The following is a 15,429-nucleotide window of genomic DNA, read 5'->3' on the forward strand; positions in this document are numbered from 1 at the left end:
TAGAATCAGATTTAAAAAGCAGGTACAAATACACCTTATGGAACAGCGGGGACTGTGAAGTAAAACAAACATAGGCACAGACACATGCATACACACACATGATAACTATACATACATACACATGGATTTTGCGTTGTAGATATGTGGTAGTGGAGTACGGGCCTGAGGGCACACACATAGTGTGTTGTGAATTCTGTAATAAATGTATTGTAATATTTGTATAATTGTATAACTGCCTTAATTTAGCCAGACCCCAGGAAGAGTAGCCAAGGCAGCAGCTAATAGGGATCCATAATAAATACAAATACAGATTACTGAATGTAAATGCATTACCTGGCAGATCAGCCAATATCTCAAATCATGCAATAGGCTGCCACGGTGGTATTCAGTAGCCCACCCCGCTGGTTAGACAATGTTTCCATATATTTATATGAATGGCATTTCTAAAGGGAAATGTATGTACACCCCCCCCAACCAATTAACATTAAAGCCATACCAGCCGTGGGTACATTTAAATCCATGTAGTGTACATGCAGCTCACATGACTGCTGTATTACTGTAGAGTAGACGGTAATTGTGTTAGTCATCGGCAGGCAAACCAATGGGGTTCCTCTCTGTATGTGTGTGTGTGTGTGTGTGTGTATGTGACGTAAGGGAGGCGGGTCGGGGGCAGGTCTGTGTGTTGCCTATGCGTATGTGTGTAAGCGAACGTGTGTGTGAGTGTGGAAGCCTATCCGCCAGGCAGTCGGCTCCTGCGCTGAGGAAAGGTGTGTTAAGCGGCTGACCTCGCACTGAATGGACTAGCTAGATTTTTCGCAGCCACGTAAGTACACACCACCGCCGGAGAGGATGTCTTGCTGAATCAAGGGAAAGGCCTTGGAAAGTCGGCCATCCTTTACTTCCAGCAGCAGAAACAGCCGGCAAAAGTTCCTTTGGATTCAAAAACGAATTCGTCGCAAAGGACATCCACTTCCGAACACAACAAAGGTCTTTGAATTCTGGATGGTTTTCTCGCTCCATATTTGGTCGATGGCAATTCCCGGAGCTCGCTGCATGGACATGATGTGTTAAACGAACAAGGACCGTATGACACTGACCTGGTAGCTATAAAGCAATAGCATTGCTTTTGCTATCAAGAATTAATGTTGATTTAAATATAGGCCGACCGTAGTTTGCAACCTCAGTGCGATTTTAACCGCGGTTACTTTGTATCTTCTCTGTCTGCAAGGTATTTTCGGAAACGTGTGATGTAATTCAATGAATTGCAAGTCTAGCGGGCTATTTTTGTGCTTATATTTAATCTAGTAGTGCAATCATCATTACAAAACTGCAATCGGTAGGATCTGAGTGTTTCCTTTGTTGCAAATCGGCGTTGCTGTCTCGCACTCTGGTAAAGCGTTTATGCTCAAATTCAGCACTCTGTTTTGTGCAAAGGGCTGCCGTGCGTCACGGTGCAGTGAACAATGCTTTTGTTTTAGTCCCATAGCGGGGTAGATAAAGAAAACATATTGCAAACGTTGTCTTAGAATTGCTTATTTCAATACACGTATTCCATATGAGCCCTCCAACAGTAGCCTCGCCTACAGATAGAGTTTGACATAACCTACTTATTACATTGTAATAGGTGCACTTGCAAGGGTAGCACAAAATATTATCTAGCTTTATATTTTTTAAAGGGCAGCAACAAAGTACAGGACCACAACAACCAATCTATTTACTCAAGTTTACAACCCAAAGTGCAGTCAAAGAGAAGACGACCGGATAGTTTGGCAGTATTAGGGAATCCTGATGAACATACAACTATCTAATCCCATCAACATATCGCGTTATGGGAGATCACGGCACAAAGCGACCGATTTTGAGGAGTTAGGCCTATCTTGCTTGAGGACTACAGAATCCAGCCAGAGTTTCAGCCCTAACCTAGGGTCCCCTAGCCCCCCCGAAACACCAGATTCCTCCCACTGTATCTCCTGCATCGGTAACTACCTACTCCTCGAGCCCTTGGAGGGGGATCACGTTTTCAGGGCCGCCCACCTGCACACCGGGGAAGAGCTCGTATGTAAGGTGGGTCCTCTAAGTGTTTTTATAGGACATTGAGTTGATTGACGGGCGCATTAGTCATAGAGAGAATGCAGCAGATACATTGTCGCGAACGTTACATCATGAACATTCCATTCATCTCGAGCAGATAACGCTGTGGCCTAACCATAAAACACCATATTTGGTCAATCTACCAGTCCCACACACATGTTTAATATAGCTAGAATAGAACTGTAGCACTATGATAAACATTAACTTGCTCACAATACAGCCATCTACACTGAACAAAAATATAAACGCAACATGTAAAGTGTTGGTCCCATGTTTCATGAGTTGAAATAAAAGATCCCAGAAATGTTCCATATGCACAAAAAGTGCAGAGGTGTATTGCTGTCTGTAATAAAGCCCTTTTGTCGGGAAAAACTAATTTGATTGGCTGGACCTGGCTCCCCAGTTGGTCTATGCCCACCCATGGCTGCACCCCTGCTCAATCATGTCAAATCCATAGACTAGGGCCTCATTTATTTATTTCCATTTACTGATTTCCTTATATGAACTGTAACTCACTAACATCTTTGAAATTGTTACATGTTGCGTTTATATTTTTTTTTCGGTATGGATAGAGCCATAAATATAGGCCTACAGTAGTTACACGTTTATAGCTGTAGGCAATCTGGGTTCGTTTTTGAATGCAAATTACGCACATCATCTCCAACAGGAAATAAATAATGCACTGTATGCTAGCCCATGGAAGTACCCGGTGTTGCTGCGAACTTTGTCTCCTGATATTTTATGCATGAATTGGAAATGGATACGACTGAAAGAGTAATGGAAAAAGTTAATGGAGTGCAAAGCAGGCAGCTCAGCTTGCGCGTCTCGAGAGTTGTATGGGTCGGGATGATGTAACGTTGACAAAGGAGTGAGTAATCACGCACCATGCACGCTCCGTACTCTACCAAACTCATAGTACTTATAGCACTACCAACGCCTTTGTTCCTCGCAAAGAAAATAAAAGGTTTTCCTCATTCTCCAGTGCTCTGCTTAATTCATGACCAGAATGACACACTATTTCCTACTGTAAATGGATGTTATGTAGAATCTTGTTTAAGTGTTTCTAGTGCAATATGAATATAATACATTTCATTGTAGTTAAATCTCAAACTCTGCATTTTGTTGTTTTTCTTATATACAGTAGCACATACATCACCAAGGGTTTGAAAGATGCAGTAGGCAGATGGCTTTGCAAGTGCATAGGGCAACTTGAGGTCAACCTTTTGGCCTTTGTTCCACCCCTGTATGGTACAGTATTAACTGTACAGTTTGATTATTGGAGCATTGGATACATGTATCATTTTGTACATTCAAATGTTATGAACCTGGCTTGATTAACAGAAATGTTAGGCTAAAAGCACACAGGCTCCACAGGAACACAGTCCTAGAGTATGACCCTAACCTGTGTCACAGTGATAAGAGTAGGCTAAGCCTACGGTCTTTGGCACTGCCAGCAAGCTATATATATATATATATATAGCACAGGAGGTTGGTGTCACCTTAATTGGGGAGGACGGGTTCATGGCTGATAGCATTCCACTGAGCGGAATCAGTGGAATGGTATCAAACACATGGTTTCCATTCCATTTGCTCCGTTCCAGCCATTATTATGAGCCGTTCTCCCCTCAGCAGCCTCCACTGATAAAGAAAAACCTTGAATGAGTAGGTGTTCTAAAACATTTGACCAGTAGTGTATATATGACTTTCATTTTTACTGCATGTTACCGAGCAACATCAAAGATACATTTGTAATCTCAGAATTGACAGTTTACAACCAATGTGTATTAGTAGACCCCAGCTACAATTGTAGACCTTGAGAAGCACATGCACACACACACAATGCAGGGTGAGACAGAGCCTGCTGCTCTCTAACTGTTTATGTACTTGGGCAATGGCGGCGAAGATACAGAATCTTCACATTCAGATAGAAAAGTATGCATGCAGATTATGGAATGGTCACCATGTAGCTCTATGGTTTTACCTTTCTCTCTGCAGCAGCTTTCTAAATGTTGCAGCCCATGGAATTAACATTGGTCTAAAGGTTCTGGAGCCCTGGGGGGTGTAGGCATGTTCAGTAAGGTGAAGCGTTGAGAACTTGGCGAATTATAGAGCTTACACGATTCCCTATTCTACACGGTGATAGACAATCACATCCGTTCTAGTCTACACAATGTGCTGAACAATGACTATCATCTCCATTGGATACTAAACTCTCTCCCTCCCTTTCTACCCACCCCCTCCCTCTCTCTCTCCCGCCGCCTCTCCAGGTGTTTGAGATAGGCATTTACCAGGAGTCCCTGGCGGCCTACTTCTCCCTGGGCAGACATGAGCACATCAACCAGGTGGTGGAGGTCCTGCTGGGGGAGAAGAGGGCCTACGTCTTCTTCGAGAGGAGCCACGGAGACATGCACTCCTTCGTCCGTACCTGCAAGAAGCTGCGTGAGGACGAGGCCGCCAGGCTCTTCCGTCAGATAGCCTCAGCAGTGGCACATTGCCATGACAACGGCGTGGTCCTCCGGGACCTCAAGCTGAGGAAGTTTGTCTTCAGGAACGAGGACAGGTGAGGAAGGGGACAGGGTGAGGAGGGGTGGTGGATGGGAGGGGAAGAAAGGAATGAGTCTCTCACCTTATGCTCTTTGTAAATAGATGTGAGTGTACATAACTCTAAAGTAACTCTTTACATGAAGTTACACTATGTAGTAACACTGTAATTACTACAGTAAAATATTGTTGTAACATAGTTATGGAGTTGAGTAGTTTATATTTAGACCAGAGGTTACAATATTGAAGGTACCCAATATAACTAGGAGTACACACACGAATGTGACTTGGGGACAACCAGGGTGACTGCTGGATACAGTCCAGGGCCCATGCCAGCTAGCCGAATTGCTGTTAAACTGGTGGACAGTGACAACAGAGATGCCAGGATTAGATTTGTCTGACAGATGTTCAATTAGGGTGGGATTTACCATGTAAGGCTGTGGCACAGAGTAATGAATCAGCACTACAGACATCAGCTCGAGCAGGGGTTAGTATATACAGACCCCTGGTGGTGGACTGGTGGTATTGCAGCCTATTAGGCGCAAACAGAATCAACATAGGTTTTATAACCTATTATGCTGCAGAGATAAAAGCGAATTAATCAGACCAACATTTCTGTGTGTTCCACATTTATCATTATAATGTTTCAGGAGAACACTGATAAAAACATAGTCTAATGCTGCTTTTTTAACTGACCCTGTCAAAGCAAGCATTTGCTGTTACTGGGGAGATCTGAGCCTGTTCGCCACCTCATTCAGCCTGGCACTGACTGGATGCTCTCTATCTCAATGCCCCAGCCTAGACACACAATGTCCTAAGGTCAGCTTGGCGTGCTCTCCTCCAATGGTTAAGGTTACATTTGGTGAAGGGCAAGCTGATCCTAGATCTATGCAGGACCTCATTCTGCTCCTATGGCAGAAGTCCAACCTGGCAGTGGAGTAGATAGATACCCTGTATCCAAAGTTCCCTCAATTTATTTCCAGCACTGAGCAAAGAAAATGCATCCCATAACATTGTATCATGGAAATAGCTGTTCTATCATTCAATCTACAGTAGCAGCCAATGTGTGGTGTTCAATGTAGGCCTACATTCCATGAGACTTTTGAAAAAAACATGCAGGGCTTGACATTAACCTGCTTATCCACTTGTCCTTCTGGCAAGGAGTTGACTGAACATGTTGTTTTGTTGTTTGATGCAAGAAACCACTTTACAAAATAAAATGCATTATTCTTATACCATTATTACAGAGAATAAGACAGATTATGCTACCCTCTGCCTATTGGCTACTTAGCTTATTCATGCCTGTCTCAAAATACAACACTGCCCCTTTAAGACAAAAAAAAGCTCTTTACCTGACTCGCTTTTCAAAGAAATGTACACGTTTTGTGCTCTTTTAGGAAGCAATCACTCCCCTATTGCTGACTACAAATTATATATCTGGGCTAATAACTCACTAACTAGCAAAGGATATGAACAAAATGTTCACACGTGGCTTCATGCAGCTCTCATTTGATCTCAAAACAAGCGCATCTACTCACGACCACTCATGCTGTAAACACAGTCCAGTTCAAAGTAAATGGCACAGATCCATATATTGCTATGGTCTATTTGATTATAGGCCTACTGCATCTCTGATTGGTTATGTCGCTACAGTTTGTGTAGGGTACACATCCTACTCCGATGTGTTCTGCCTACAACAAAATCTCTTGCATAGTTAGTTTTGTTTCGGTATGTTGCATTGAAAGTGGCTAATATTGCGTTGATTTGATCACAATTGCCACAGTAAAGGGAACGTTGATAGTGTTAAGGAAAACTCTAAAACAGCGGTCACCAACCTTTTCTGAGTGAAGCCGAGATCTACCGCATAGATTTGTTTTTAACATTACTTAAAAACCGTACGCCTATGCAACATTGACCAATTAAAAACAGTACTGTCGTAATGTTTGTGCAGTAAGCTATAGGCCCAATACATTATCACCGCATACTGGCTTTCCTTGAATTGCCTTGCCAATGCATTGTTGTTCGGGCCATTTTTTGAAATTATAAACATTTTTTTGAGGTAGGCTTTATGATCACACCATTAATAGATCTGTTGTTGTATTACTGGTGAGGCACAGCTGAGTGAGCATACATTTAAATAATTAGCTATTCATTTTTATTTTACTGGGTTGATGGTCAGTCTCAGCGGTCCGCCTCTCAACATCCCTCTGCTGTCCCTTTCCTCCACAGACACTGATCAAAAAGGGACACCGTCTTCCAGCTGATGGCAAAACTCGAGTTGCACCGCATTATTTCTGCCTCATGCACAAATTCACTATGAGAAAAGTGAAATATTCCTCAATATTAAAAAAGACCCAAGCTGCTAATAATAACATTGCAAGCCTATAGATACACTTTCCTACTCATTTATTACTGCTACACTGCTTGTTGTAGCGCTGAGTGGAAATAGGAAGAACACGCATTTTATGGTTTATAAAAGTGTTGAGTACAAAGTGTTGACAGTGCTGAGTAAGAACTTAAACATGAATTCACTCATAAAAACTGCAGCTCTTTGATGTATTTGTAGACAGTCTCTCTCTAGTCATGGTTTTAAACGTTTAGAAATCTCACAGTATCAACTTTGCTGTAGTTTTCTTTTATGCCTGCTACGTTACTGCAGACACAGTCATCTGTGGTGCACAGTAAGCCCATAGTGCACTTGATTTGCTCTCTGGGCCTGCCGGGAAGGCAGAGTTTCTACCCTCAGACACATGAAATGATTCAGAATGGCAACAGTTCACCCACCCAGCGCGCAGGGCAGCTGAATCGGGTGCACCAACCGCCAACAGCCCAAAGAGAAAAAAAAGGAATCCAAGGCTTTATCGTTGGGTTTTTTACAGAAATGTTTGCCAATCGACTAGGAATGGCTTGGAGATCGACGTGACCACTGCTCTAGAAAGTTGAGTGAAGTTCAATCTCGTGCTTCTCTCTGTGGGCTGATATTTCTGCGCGGCAGTCCCTGGGAGCTGCGCGGCAGTCTCGGGGCGCGGGCACAGTTTAGAGGAAAAATGTCCTGGATCTTTGTGAATTTGTGGCAATGTCACCCTCTGACTCTGCTCATGGAAAAGGGAAGCTGAGCTGACTGCCACACTTATATCTAATAGCAGTCTAACGACCTTGGCTGCCATGACAGGACCTACCAGGGTGGGATGTCTAACCCTCCACTGAATGATTGATGGGACAGAGGGGGGTTAGGAGAGAAATTGTGGGGTGGGGAGTCAGGGTCTAGGGTTGCACCTAATTCTAAGTGGCTTTCTTCCTCTCCTCCTCTCCTTATATCCTCTCCTCCTATCCTTAAATCCTCTCCTGCATCCGCACCGATCTGAAAACAAGCTAGCACGACATTCTAACATTTTGTAAAAGTTGAAAGCAGTGGTAGGCTACCGGGAATCTGCTTCACCTATCCAGCTCTTTCGAATCAGTGCAGATGAAGGAAAGGAGACGAGGAGACTGGAGAGGAAGCCATTTCAGGCTATTCAGAGTCACCCTAGCCAAAAGCCAAGTCCCAGAGCTTCACTGAGTGGAAGGCCAGAGAAGGGAAAGAGGGAGAGAGGGAGAGAGAGAGGCTACCCGGTAAGGTGATATGGCCACAGCAGTTTATGGTGACAGACTGGGCGACCTGCTTATGTCATCATGTCTGGATTGACCTATCACTGCCTCCCAGGAAAGGTTATAGGTCATAGGTCATACTGGCTGGGAATCCACTGCAGTGTCAGCCAGGACCGATCTGGAACCCAACCTTTTACAAGCACACTCTTTTTAGTGTTCTTATTCATTTTTAACATCATTATGTGGGTCATACTTAACATGAGATGCTATGTAAGCTGTATTAAGAATTATGTCAGCACTATCCTAATGGCTGCTTAGAGAGATTGCTGACTTCTATGTTGCATGTAGCTCTGTCAGTGATATTTACAAACAGGCTGCTTACAAAGGTTTCTAGCAGCCTGATTGAGGCAATGCATTGATTGAATACTCCGAACTATCTGAAATGTGTGTGTGTGTGCGTGTGTGTGTGCGTGTGTGTCTTTAACAGCCCCTCACACTTCCACAGACACGCACTCACACACAGATGGAGACACTTTAGGCGGCGCTTCATAAGTGTCCCTTTCTCATCCTCTGTGTGTAGGGTCTGTGTACCCTGGGCCCCTCCAGAGCCCTCATCAGTCACGCTGTCCCTGAACAACCCATCATTATGATCAGCAGCTTTCACAAAACCATGGCTATGATGATCTGCTTTGAAAAGAGACTTCATGGTTCTCTGTTAAAAGGCACTGATGATGATAAGGCTTTTGAGTTTTGATTCCCATTTTCAAACTGTTCTTACAGCACGCTGACTCAAGGCCACTGAACTGAAGTCTTCCATAGTGGTTGCTCTTTGTTGGGCTGGAGAGGCCTATTGAATCAGCTGGGTTATTTATAGGCTGATGCATGCTGGCTGGCTAGCTGCTCTGCTCTTATCACTGTAAATGGAAATGTTAGATGTACTGTAAGCCCCGGGCATTATGTGCTCTACTTCATTTAATGTCCAAAGCTATGGATCTAAATCATACGGATGATGTCCATCACAGTGAATTACAATGCCCTCCCACTAGAAGAGGGCAACTGCTTACTGTAATCTTGATCCATGCGGCAGTAGCATTTCTATACTCACAATGTTCTTTTGATTTTATGGACAGAATCAATTAAAACTAGAAAATGGGTCATTGTCCATTGATTTAACATATCGGTTATATAATTTTTGTATTTAGTCATCCTCCTGTAATAATAGGATTCTGGGTATTAATATTTGTTTGTTGTCGGTTCTTGTCTCCCTCCAGGAGCCTTGTGAAGCTGGAGAGCCTAGAAGACACCTACATCCTAGAAGGCAATGATGACTCTTTGTCAGAAAAACATGGCTGCCCTGCCTACGTCAGCCCTGAGATCCTCAACGCCAGCGGCAGCTACTCAGGCAAGGCGGCCGACGTCTGGTCCCTGGGCGTCATGCTCTACACCATCCTGGTGGGCCGCTACCCCTTCCACGACGTAGAACCCAGCTCCCTGTTCAGTAAGATCCGCCGGGGCCACTTCAGCATCCCAGAGAACCTGACGCCCAAGGCCAAGTGTCTGATCCGGAGTATCCTCCGCCGGGAGCCCGCAGAGCGCCTCACGTCCCGGGAGATCCTGGAGCACCCCTGGTTCTTATCCTCCGGGGCAGCAGGTGGCGCTATGGTCCAGGGGAGAGGGGAGCAGGAGCAGACTGTGCCCGAGGTGAACATGGAGGAGGAGCTGGATCAGTTCTTCAGCTGAGAAGACAGGAAACAGGGAGCACAAAGGGAGGACTACGCCACAGAGCGGAACAAATGCGACACGCTCTGAAAGAGCCTAAAGGTAGATTAGTTGTTTAGCAGGTGAAACATTGTCACTCACAGAAAAGGTGTATCCATCTTTTTTCTTTCCATTTCATGGAAAACCAACCTCGAGGCGGAGCCAGGTGGCGAATGGCGTATTAACATAATTGGGGGCGGGACTTCTGTTAAGAGGAGTTGCCGCCACTGGACATGCAAGTCACAAACAATGTAGCAAACGTTATCTTTTGTTGTTCGTTTTTTAAGTGGTGCTTTTAAAAGTAGAGACATACTCCATGTTGTGACGCTACAGAAAGCACGAAGGGACAAAAAACCTCAGCCAAGGAGAACAAGAACACCACTCCTCTATGCTCTCTCACACACCCAGGTAGAAGTTACCCACTAACCAAAGATCTAGGATCAGATCACATAACCCTCAGTCCTCACCTTAACCATTATGAGGATTAACAATATCTGACCCTGGACCTGTGGTCAGGGCCAACTTCTACCTCCTCTGTTCCAACAATCATCAGGACAGATGACCTCATTTTTGTTTTGTCACTCAGTGTTTGTCTCTCATTACCTAACATGACCTTTGAACCTAGGTTATAAAGCTCTTTCATTGACATAGAAGACGAGTACTGACTAAACTATTTTATGTCTTCAGAAACGTGTGTACTTCATCATCTTTTTCTGTGTAGCCTTATTTCTCTCCCCCACTCATCATGTGCATTTCTTTAAAAAAACTATCTTCCACCACCATCAATTTGTCATTTAATAATAAGGCTATGTTTTAAGTCTGATATCACCTTGTTGTATTAAGCTATTCCATTAAATTATTAATGCTGCTTTGATATCTTCTGCTTAACCTTAATTTGTAACCTCCCTCTCTCGTTATGCCTCCACTAATGGCATAATGCACTTGATTTGTTTAGGTTAGGTTAGGTTAGGTGAACAATCAATTCCACCTCTCTAGACTCGCTTTCTCTATTTAAGTTTAGCTTTTCATTTGTAGGAGAGGAAAACTTAACATTTTATTTAAATTGTAACAACTATATAAATATAAATATATATATATTTAAAAAAAACATTGCAGGGTTTTTCTTTTTCAGAGATTCCTTTTTCATGTATATTAAAGGCAATAGTTTGGACACAGGACATGTGCGATGGGAAAAAAGTCTGTCCAAAGTTTTTAGAATAAACAATTAAACTTTTGTGCCAGTATTTCTCTGCCCCCACCACCCATGCCAACTTCGGTCACCCCTTAATATATTTTATTTTGAACTTGACATCAGTTATTAAACAATATTATTACAGTAACATGGTCTGCAGTAGCCCATGTTAATTTTCTACTGCCTGCGTAGGTCCTGTAAAACTGTCCTGTTCTGAATGGGTACCAGTGGACATGTTTTGTCGTATCTCAATGTTACTTGAATTTGTGTTTTTATTAACTAGTCCTTGGCATGCACCCTATGAATGCTATAGCCTGCCTAGCAGGGTGAAACAGAATTAAGCTTTTTTTTTATAAAAGTCAAAACACAAGTGAAAATGTTATCGGAAATGTGCTATTTTGAGTCACTTTTAAAACTGACTAATGCTTTTATTTTGTTTCGTAGAATGAGCTGCCCTTATTTGCATTGGTGCTGATTTGGTGCTAATGCTTAAGAAGTCCTCTTGTTTTTGTTTGGAGGGGAGTGGTGCATGGTGGGAATTCTGCCTCGGATGTTCTGATTGTAAAATGTAACAGATTTTGGTGTTTTGTCCAAATTTATTCAGTAAATAAATTGTGAACTGCACATTTGGTTTGATTATTCTCTTAGCACACCTTAGATATGGATTCTTCATAACATTAGGCCTCTGTATATTTTTACACAAGCCCACTTATGGTTATTACAAAGTGTTTTCTATCAGGGAATACATTATGTCTAAAAAATAAAATGCTAAGGAAGGCCACAGTGATAACATTTTCATTTTGCTGGAGTACAGTATAGTATGACCACTTCAGACATCTTTGGCTGAGGAGCACCTAAACACACTCCAGAATGTCTCAATGCTTAAAGGAAATGACAACACAAAACCACTATTTTGATATTTGTTTCATTAGTCCACTGTTGATACAGTCCCAAAATGTTTTGCATGTCAATAATCAAGTTTCAAGATATAAAACTTTCAAAATACAGAAAGTGTAACTATATGATCATTTTTGAGTGGTAAGCTTCTTTAAAAGGAGAAGTTTACCCAAAATCCAGAAACTCCCAATTGATACTGAAACAGCTGCAAAAATGGGTCATGTGACGTTGTCAGGGGCGTCATAAAGGACAGACCAAGGCGCAGCGGGTATAGTGCTCATCTTCTTTAATTTTAATGAGATAACACTTTTACAAAAAATAACAAAACCGACAACCGACAGTTCCGTCAGGTACTTACACAAAATGGAAAACAACCACCCACAAAACCCAAAGGAAAACAGGCTGCCTAAGTATGGCTTCCAATCAGAGACAACGAATGACACCTGCCTCTGATTGGAAACCACACTCCGCCAAACCTGGAAAACGAAACATAGAAAATGAAAACTAGAACCACAATCCCCTAGACCAAAAACCCCAAAACACACAAAACAAACACCCCCTGCCACGCCCTGACCATACTACAATGACAAAAGACCCCTTTACTGGTCAGGACGTGACAGACGTTGCTGGATGCAGGTCTCACTGCTCCGTTGCCAGTGAATTCATGATTCAGAAATCCGCAAAGTGTGGACAAACTAGTTGTTTTATTGAAAGCATATGGCCGAATTAGCCATTTTTATCAAAAGTACTATCGGTTTTGAGTCAAAAAATGTGTTCATTTCCACCTAAAACATTTGAGATTGATTGATGAATCATTATTTTATGTAGCCGACTACCATAGCAGCGGAGCTGGTGCGAAAGTTGATAGAGTTAGGCCTACAGCAGGTAAAGATAGTTATGCAAAGAGAGAAAAAGAGATATCAGCAAGAACAAGCTAGTGTTCGGTCCCTGGCTGCACTTTATACATGAAATCAAGGGAAGAAGGCAACAAATGTCACTATTTTCCGATAAAAGATACGGAGAGATGCAGAAGATGGTTAGTAGCAGTTTGAAATGGTAAATATGATGTAAATACTCCTGCAGCCAACCTTGCATCGCTGCTTGTGTGTAGTAAGTGCCTCAGCAACAATGCATATGAACGAGATGGTCAATCTGAAATGATGGGGACAGAAAACTGAACGATACTAAAAGATACAGCTGTTGCTACTGTATTTCTATGGACTGGATCTGGCGCAGTGCCAAAATACCAAGGCACGTTTGAGGAGAGAATGTGACAAAGCAAGCCTGCAGAGGTATGTAGCCTAGCCCGATTTTTGACATTAGATGTATTCTTATTGTGTTATTATCATTGCACCGTGTCATGTAGACATAAAGTATTCATACCCATTGACTTATTCCACATTTTGTTGTATTGCAGCCTGATTTCAAAATGGATTAAATATTTTTTTTCTCACCCATCTACACACAATACCCCATAATGACAAAGTGAAAATATTTTTTTTAATGTTTTTTGTAAATGTATTTCAAATGAAATACAGAAATGTAATTTACAGTCTCTACAGCACTTCACAAAATGTGGCTTTATGGGAGAGAAGCCAGACAGATGCCACTCCTAAGAAAAAGGCGCATGAAAGCACGCCTGGAGTTCGCAAAAAAGCCACGTGAAAGACACAGAGCATGAGGAAAAAGATGATGTTGTCTGTGGCCTGAATGCAAAGCGCTATGTCTGGAGAAAACCAGTCACAGCTTATCACCTGTTTAACACCATGCCTACCGTGAAGCATGGTGGTGGCTGCATCATGCTATAGAGATGCTTTTCAGCAGCAGGGACAGGGAGACTGGTAAGGATAGAGGGAACAATGAACAGAGCCAAATACAGGCACATCTTTGATGAGAACCTGCTTCAGAGGGCAAACAACCTTAGACTGGGGTGAAGATTTACGTTCCAACCGGACAATGACCCCAAGCATACAGCCAAAACAACGCTGGAATGGCTTCAAAACAAGAATGTGAAAGTCCTTAAGTGGCCCAGCCAAAGCCCAGATTTGAATCCCATTGAACGTCTGTGGAAAGACTTGAGATTGCTGTTCACCACCGCTCCCCATCTAACATAACAGAGCTTATGAAAATCTACAAGTAAGAATGGGAGAAAATCCCCAAATCCAGATGTGCAAAGCTGATATAGACATACATCAGACGATTCAAACCTCTAATTGCCGCCAAAGTTGCTTCTACAGAGTATTGACTCAGAGGTGTGAATACTTATGTAAATGTCATACTTATGTATTTAATTTTCAACAAATTTGCAAACATTTCTAAAAACATTTTTTCACTTTGTCATTATTGGGTATTGTGTGTAGATAGGTAAAAAAAAGTATATTTTATCAATTTTGAATTCACACTGTAACACAACAAAATGTGTAATAAGTCAAGGGGTATGAATACTTTCTGAAGGCATCATATAGGCCTAGGTGCTCTACAGGTTAGAATACAGTCGTATGAAAAAGTTTGGGCACCCCTGACAATTTTCATGATTTCCATTTATAAATAATTGGGTGTTTGGATCAGCAATTCCATTTTGATCTATCAAATAACTGATGGACACAGTAATATTTCAGTAGTGAAATGAGGTTTATTGGATTAACAGAAAATGTGCAATATGCATCAAAACAAAATTAGACAGGTGCATAAATTTGGGCACCCCAATAGAAAAATCACATCAATATTTAGTAGAGCCTCCTTTTGCTAAAATAACAGCCTCTAGACGCTTCCTATAGCCTCTAATGAGTGTCTGGATTCTGGATGAAGGTATTTTGGACCATTCCTCCTTACAAAACATCTCCAGTTCAGTTAGGTTTGATGGATGCCGAGCCCATGCTGTCCATACAGCCCGCTTCAAATCATCCCACAGATTCTCAATGATATTCAGGTCTGAGGACTGGGATGGCCATTCCAGAACATTGCACTTGTTCCTCTGCATAAATGCCCGGGTAGATTTTGAGCAGTGTTTTGGGTCGTTGTCTTGTTGAAATATCCAGCCCCGGCGTAACTTCAACTTTGTGACTGATTCTTCAACATTATTCCCAAGAATCTGCTGATATTGAGTGGAATCCATGCGACCCTCAACTTTAACAAGATTCCCAGTACCGGCACTGGCCACACAGCCCCACAGCATGATGGAACCCCCACCAAATCTTACTGTGGGTAGCAAGTGTTTTTCTTGGAATGCTGTGTTCTTTTGCCGCCATGCATAACGTCCCTTGTTATGACCAAATAACTCAATCTTTGTTTCATCAGTCCACAGCACCTTATTCCAAAATGAAGCTGGCTTGTCCAAATGTTCGTTTGCATAACTCAAGCGA

At 42.5% G+C, this 15,429-nt stretch overlaps 1 protein-coding gene across 2 annotated transcripts; it reads left to right on the forward strand.

Annotated features, from left to right (window-relative positions):
* Window positions 1-696: 696 nt before the first annotated feature.
* On the forward strand, window positions 697-11,794 carry trib2 (tribbles pseudokinase 2). 2 transcript variants are annotated; one of them, XM_029732982.1, is made up of 3 exons: window positions 697-2,064; window positions 4,359-4,651; window positions 9,492-11,794. In XM_029732982.1, the coding sequence occupies exons 1-3, from the start codon at window positions 1,789-1,791 to the stop codon at window positions 9,958-9,960; spliced, it is 1,038 nt and encodes a 345-aa protein (XP_029588842.1). In that variant the 5' UTR covers window positions 697-1,788; the 3' UTR covers window positions 9,961-11,794. The 2 variants fall into 2 exon arrangements, with proteins under 2 accessions (XP_029588842.1, XP_029588925.1); XM_029733065.1 differs by having other exon boundaries at window positions 698-823.
* Window positions 11,795-15,429: the final 3,635 nt, after the last annotated feature.

The sequence above is a fragment of the Salmo trutta genome, chromosome 1, assembly GCF_901001165.1.
Source record: "Salmo trutta chromosome 1, fSalTru1.1, whole genome shotgun sequence".
NCBI lineage: Eukaryota > Metazoa > Chordata > Actinopteri > Salmoniformes > Salmonidae > Salmo > Salmo trutta.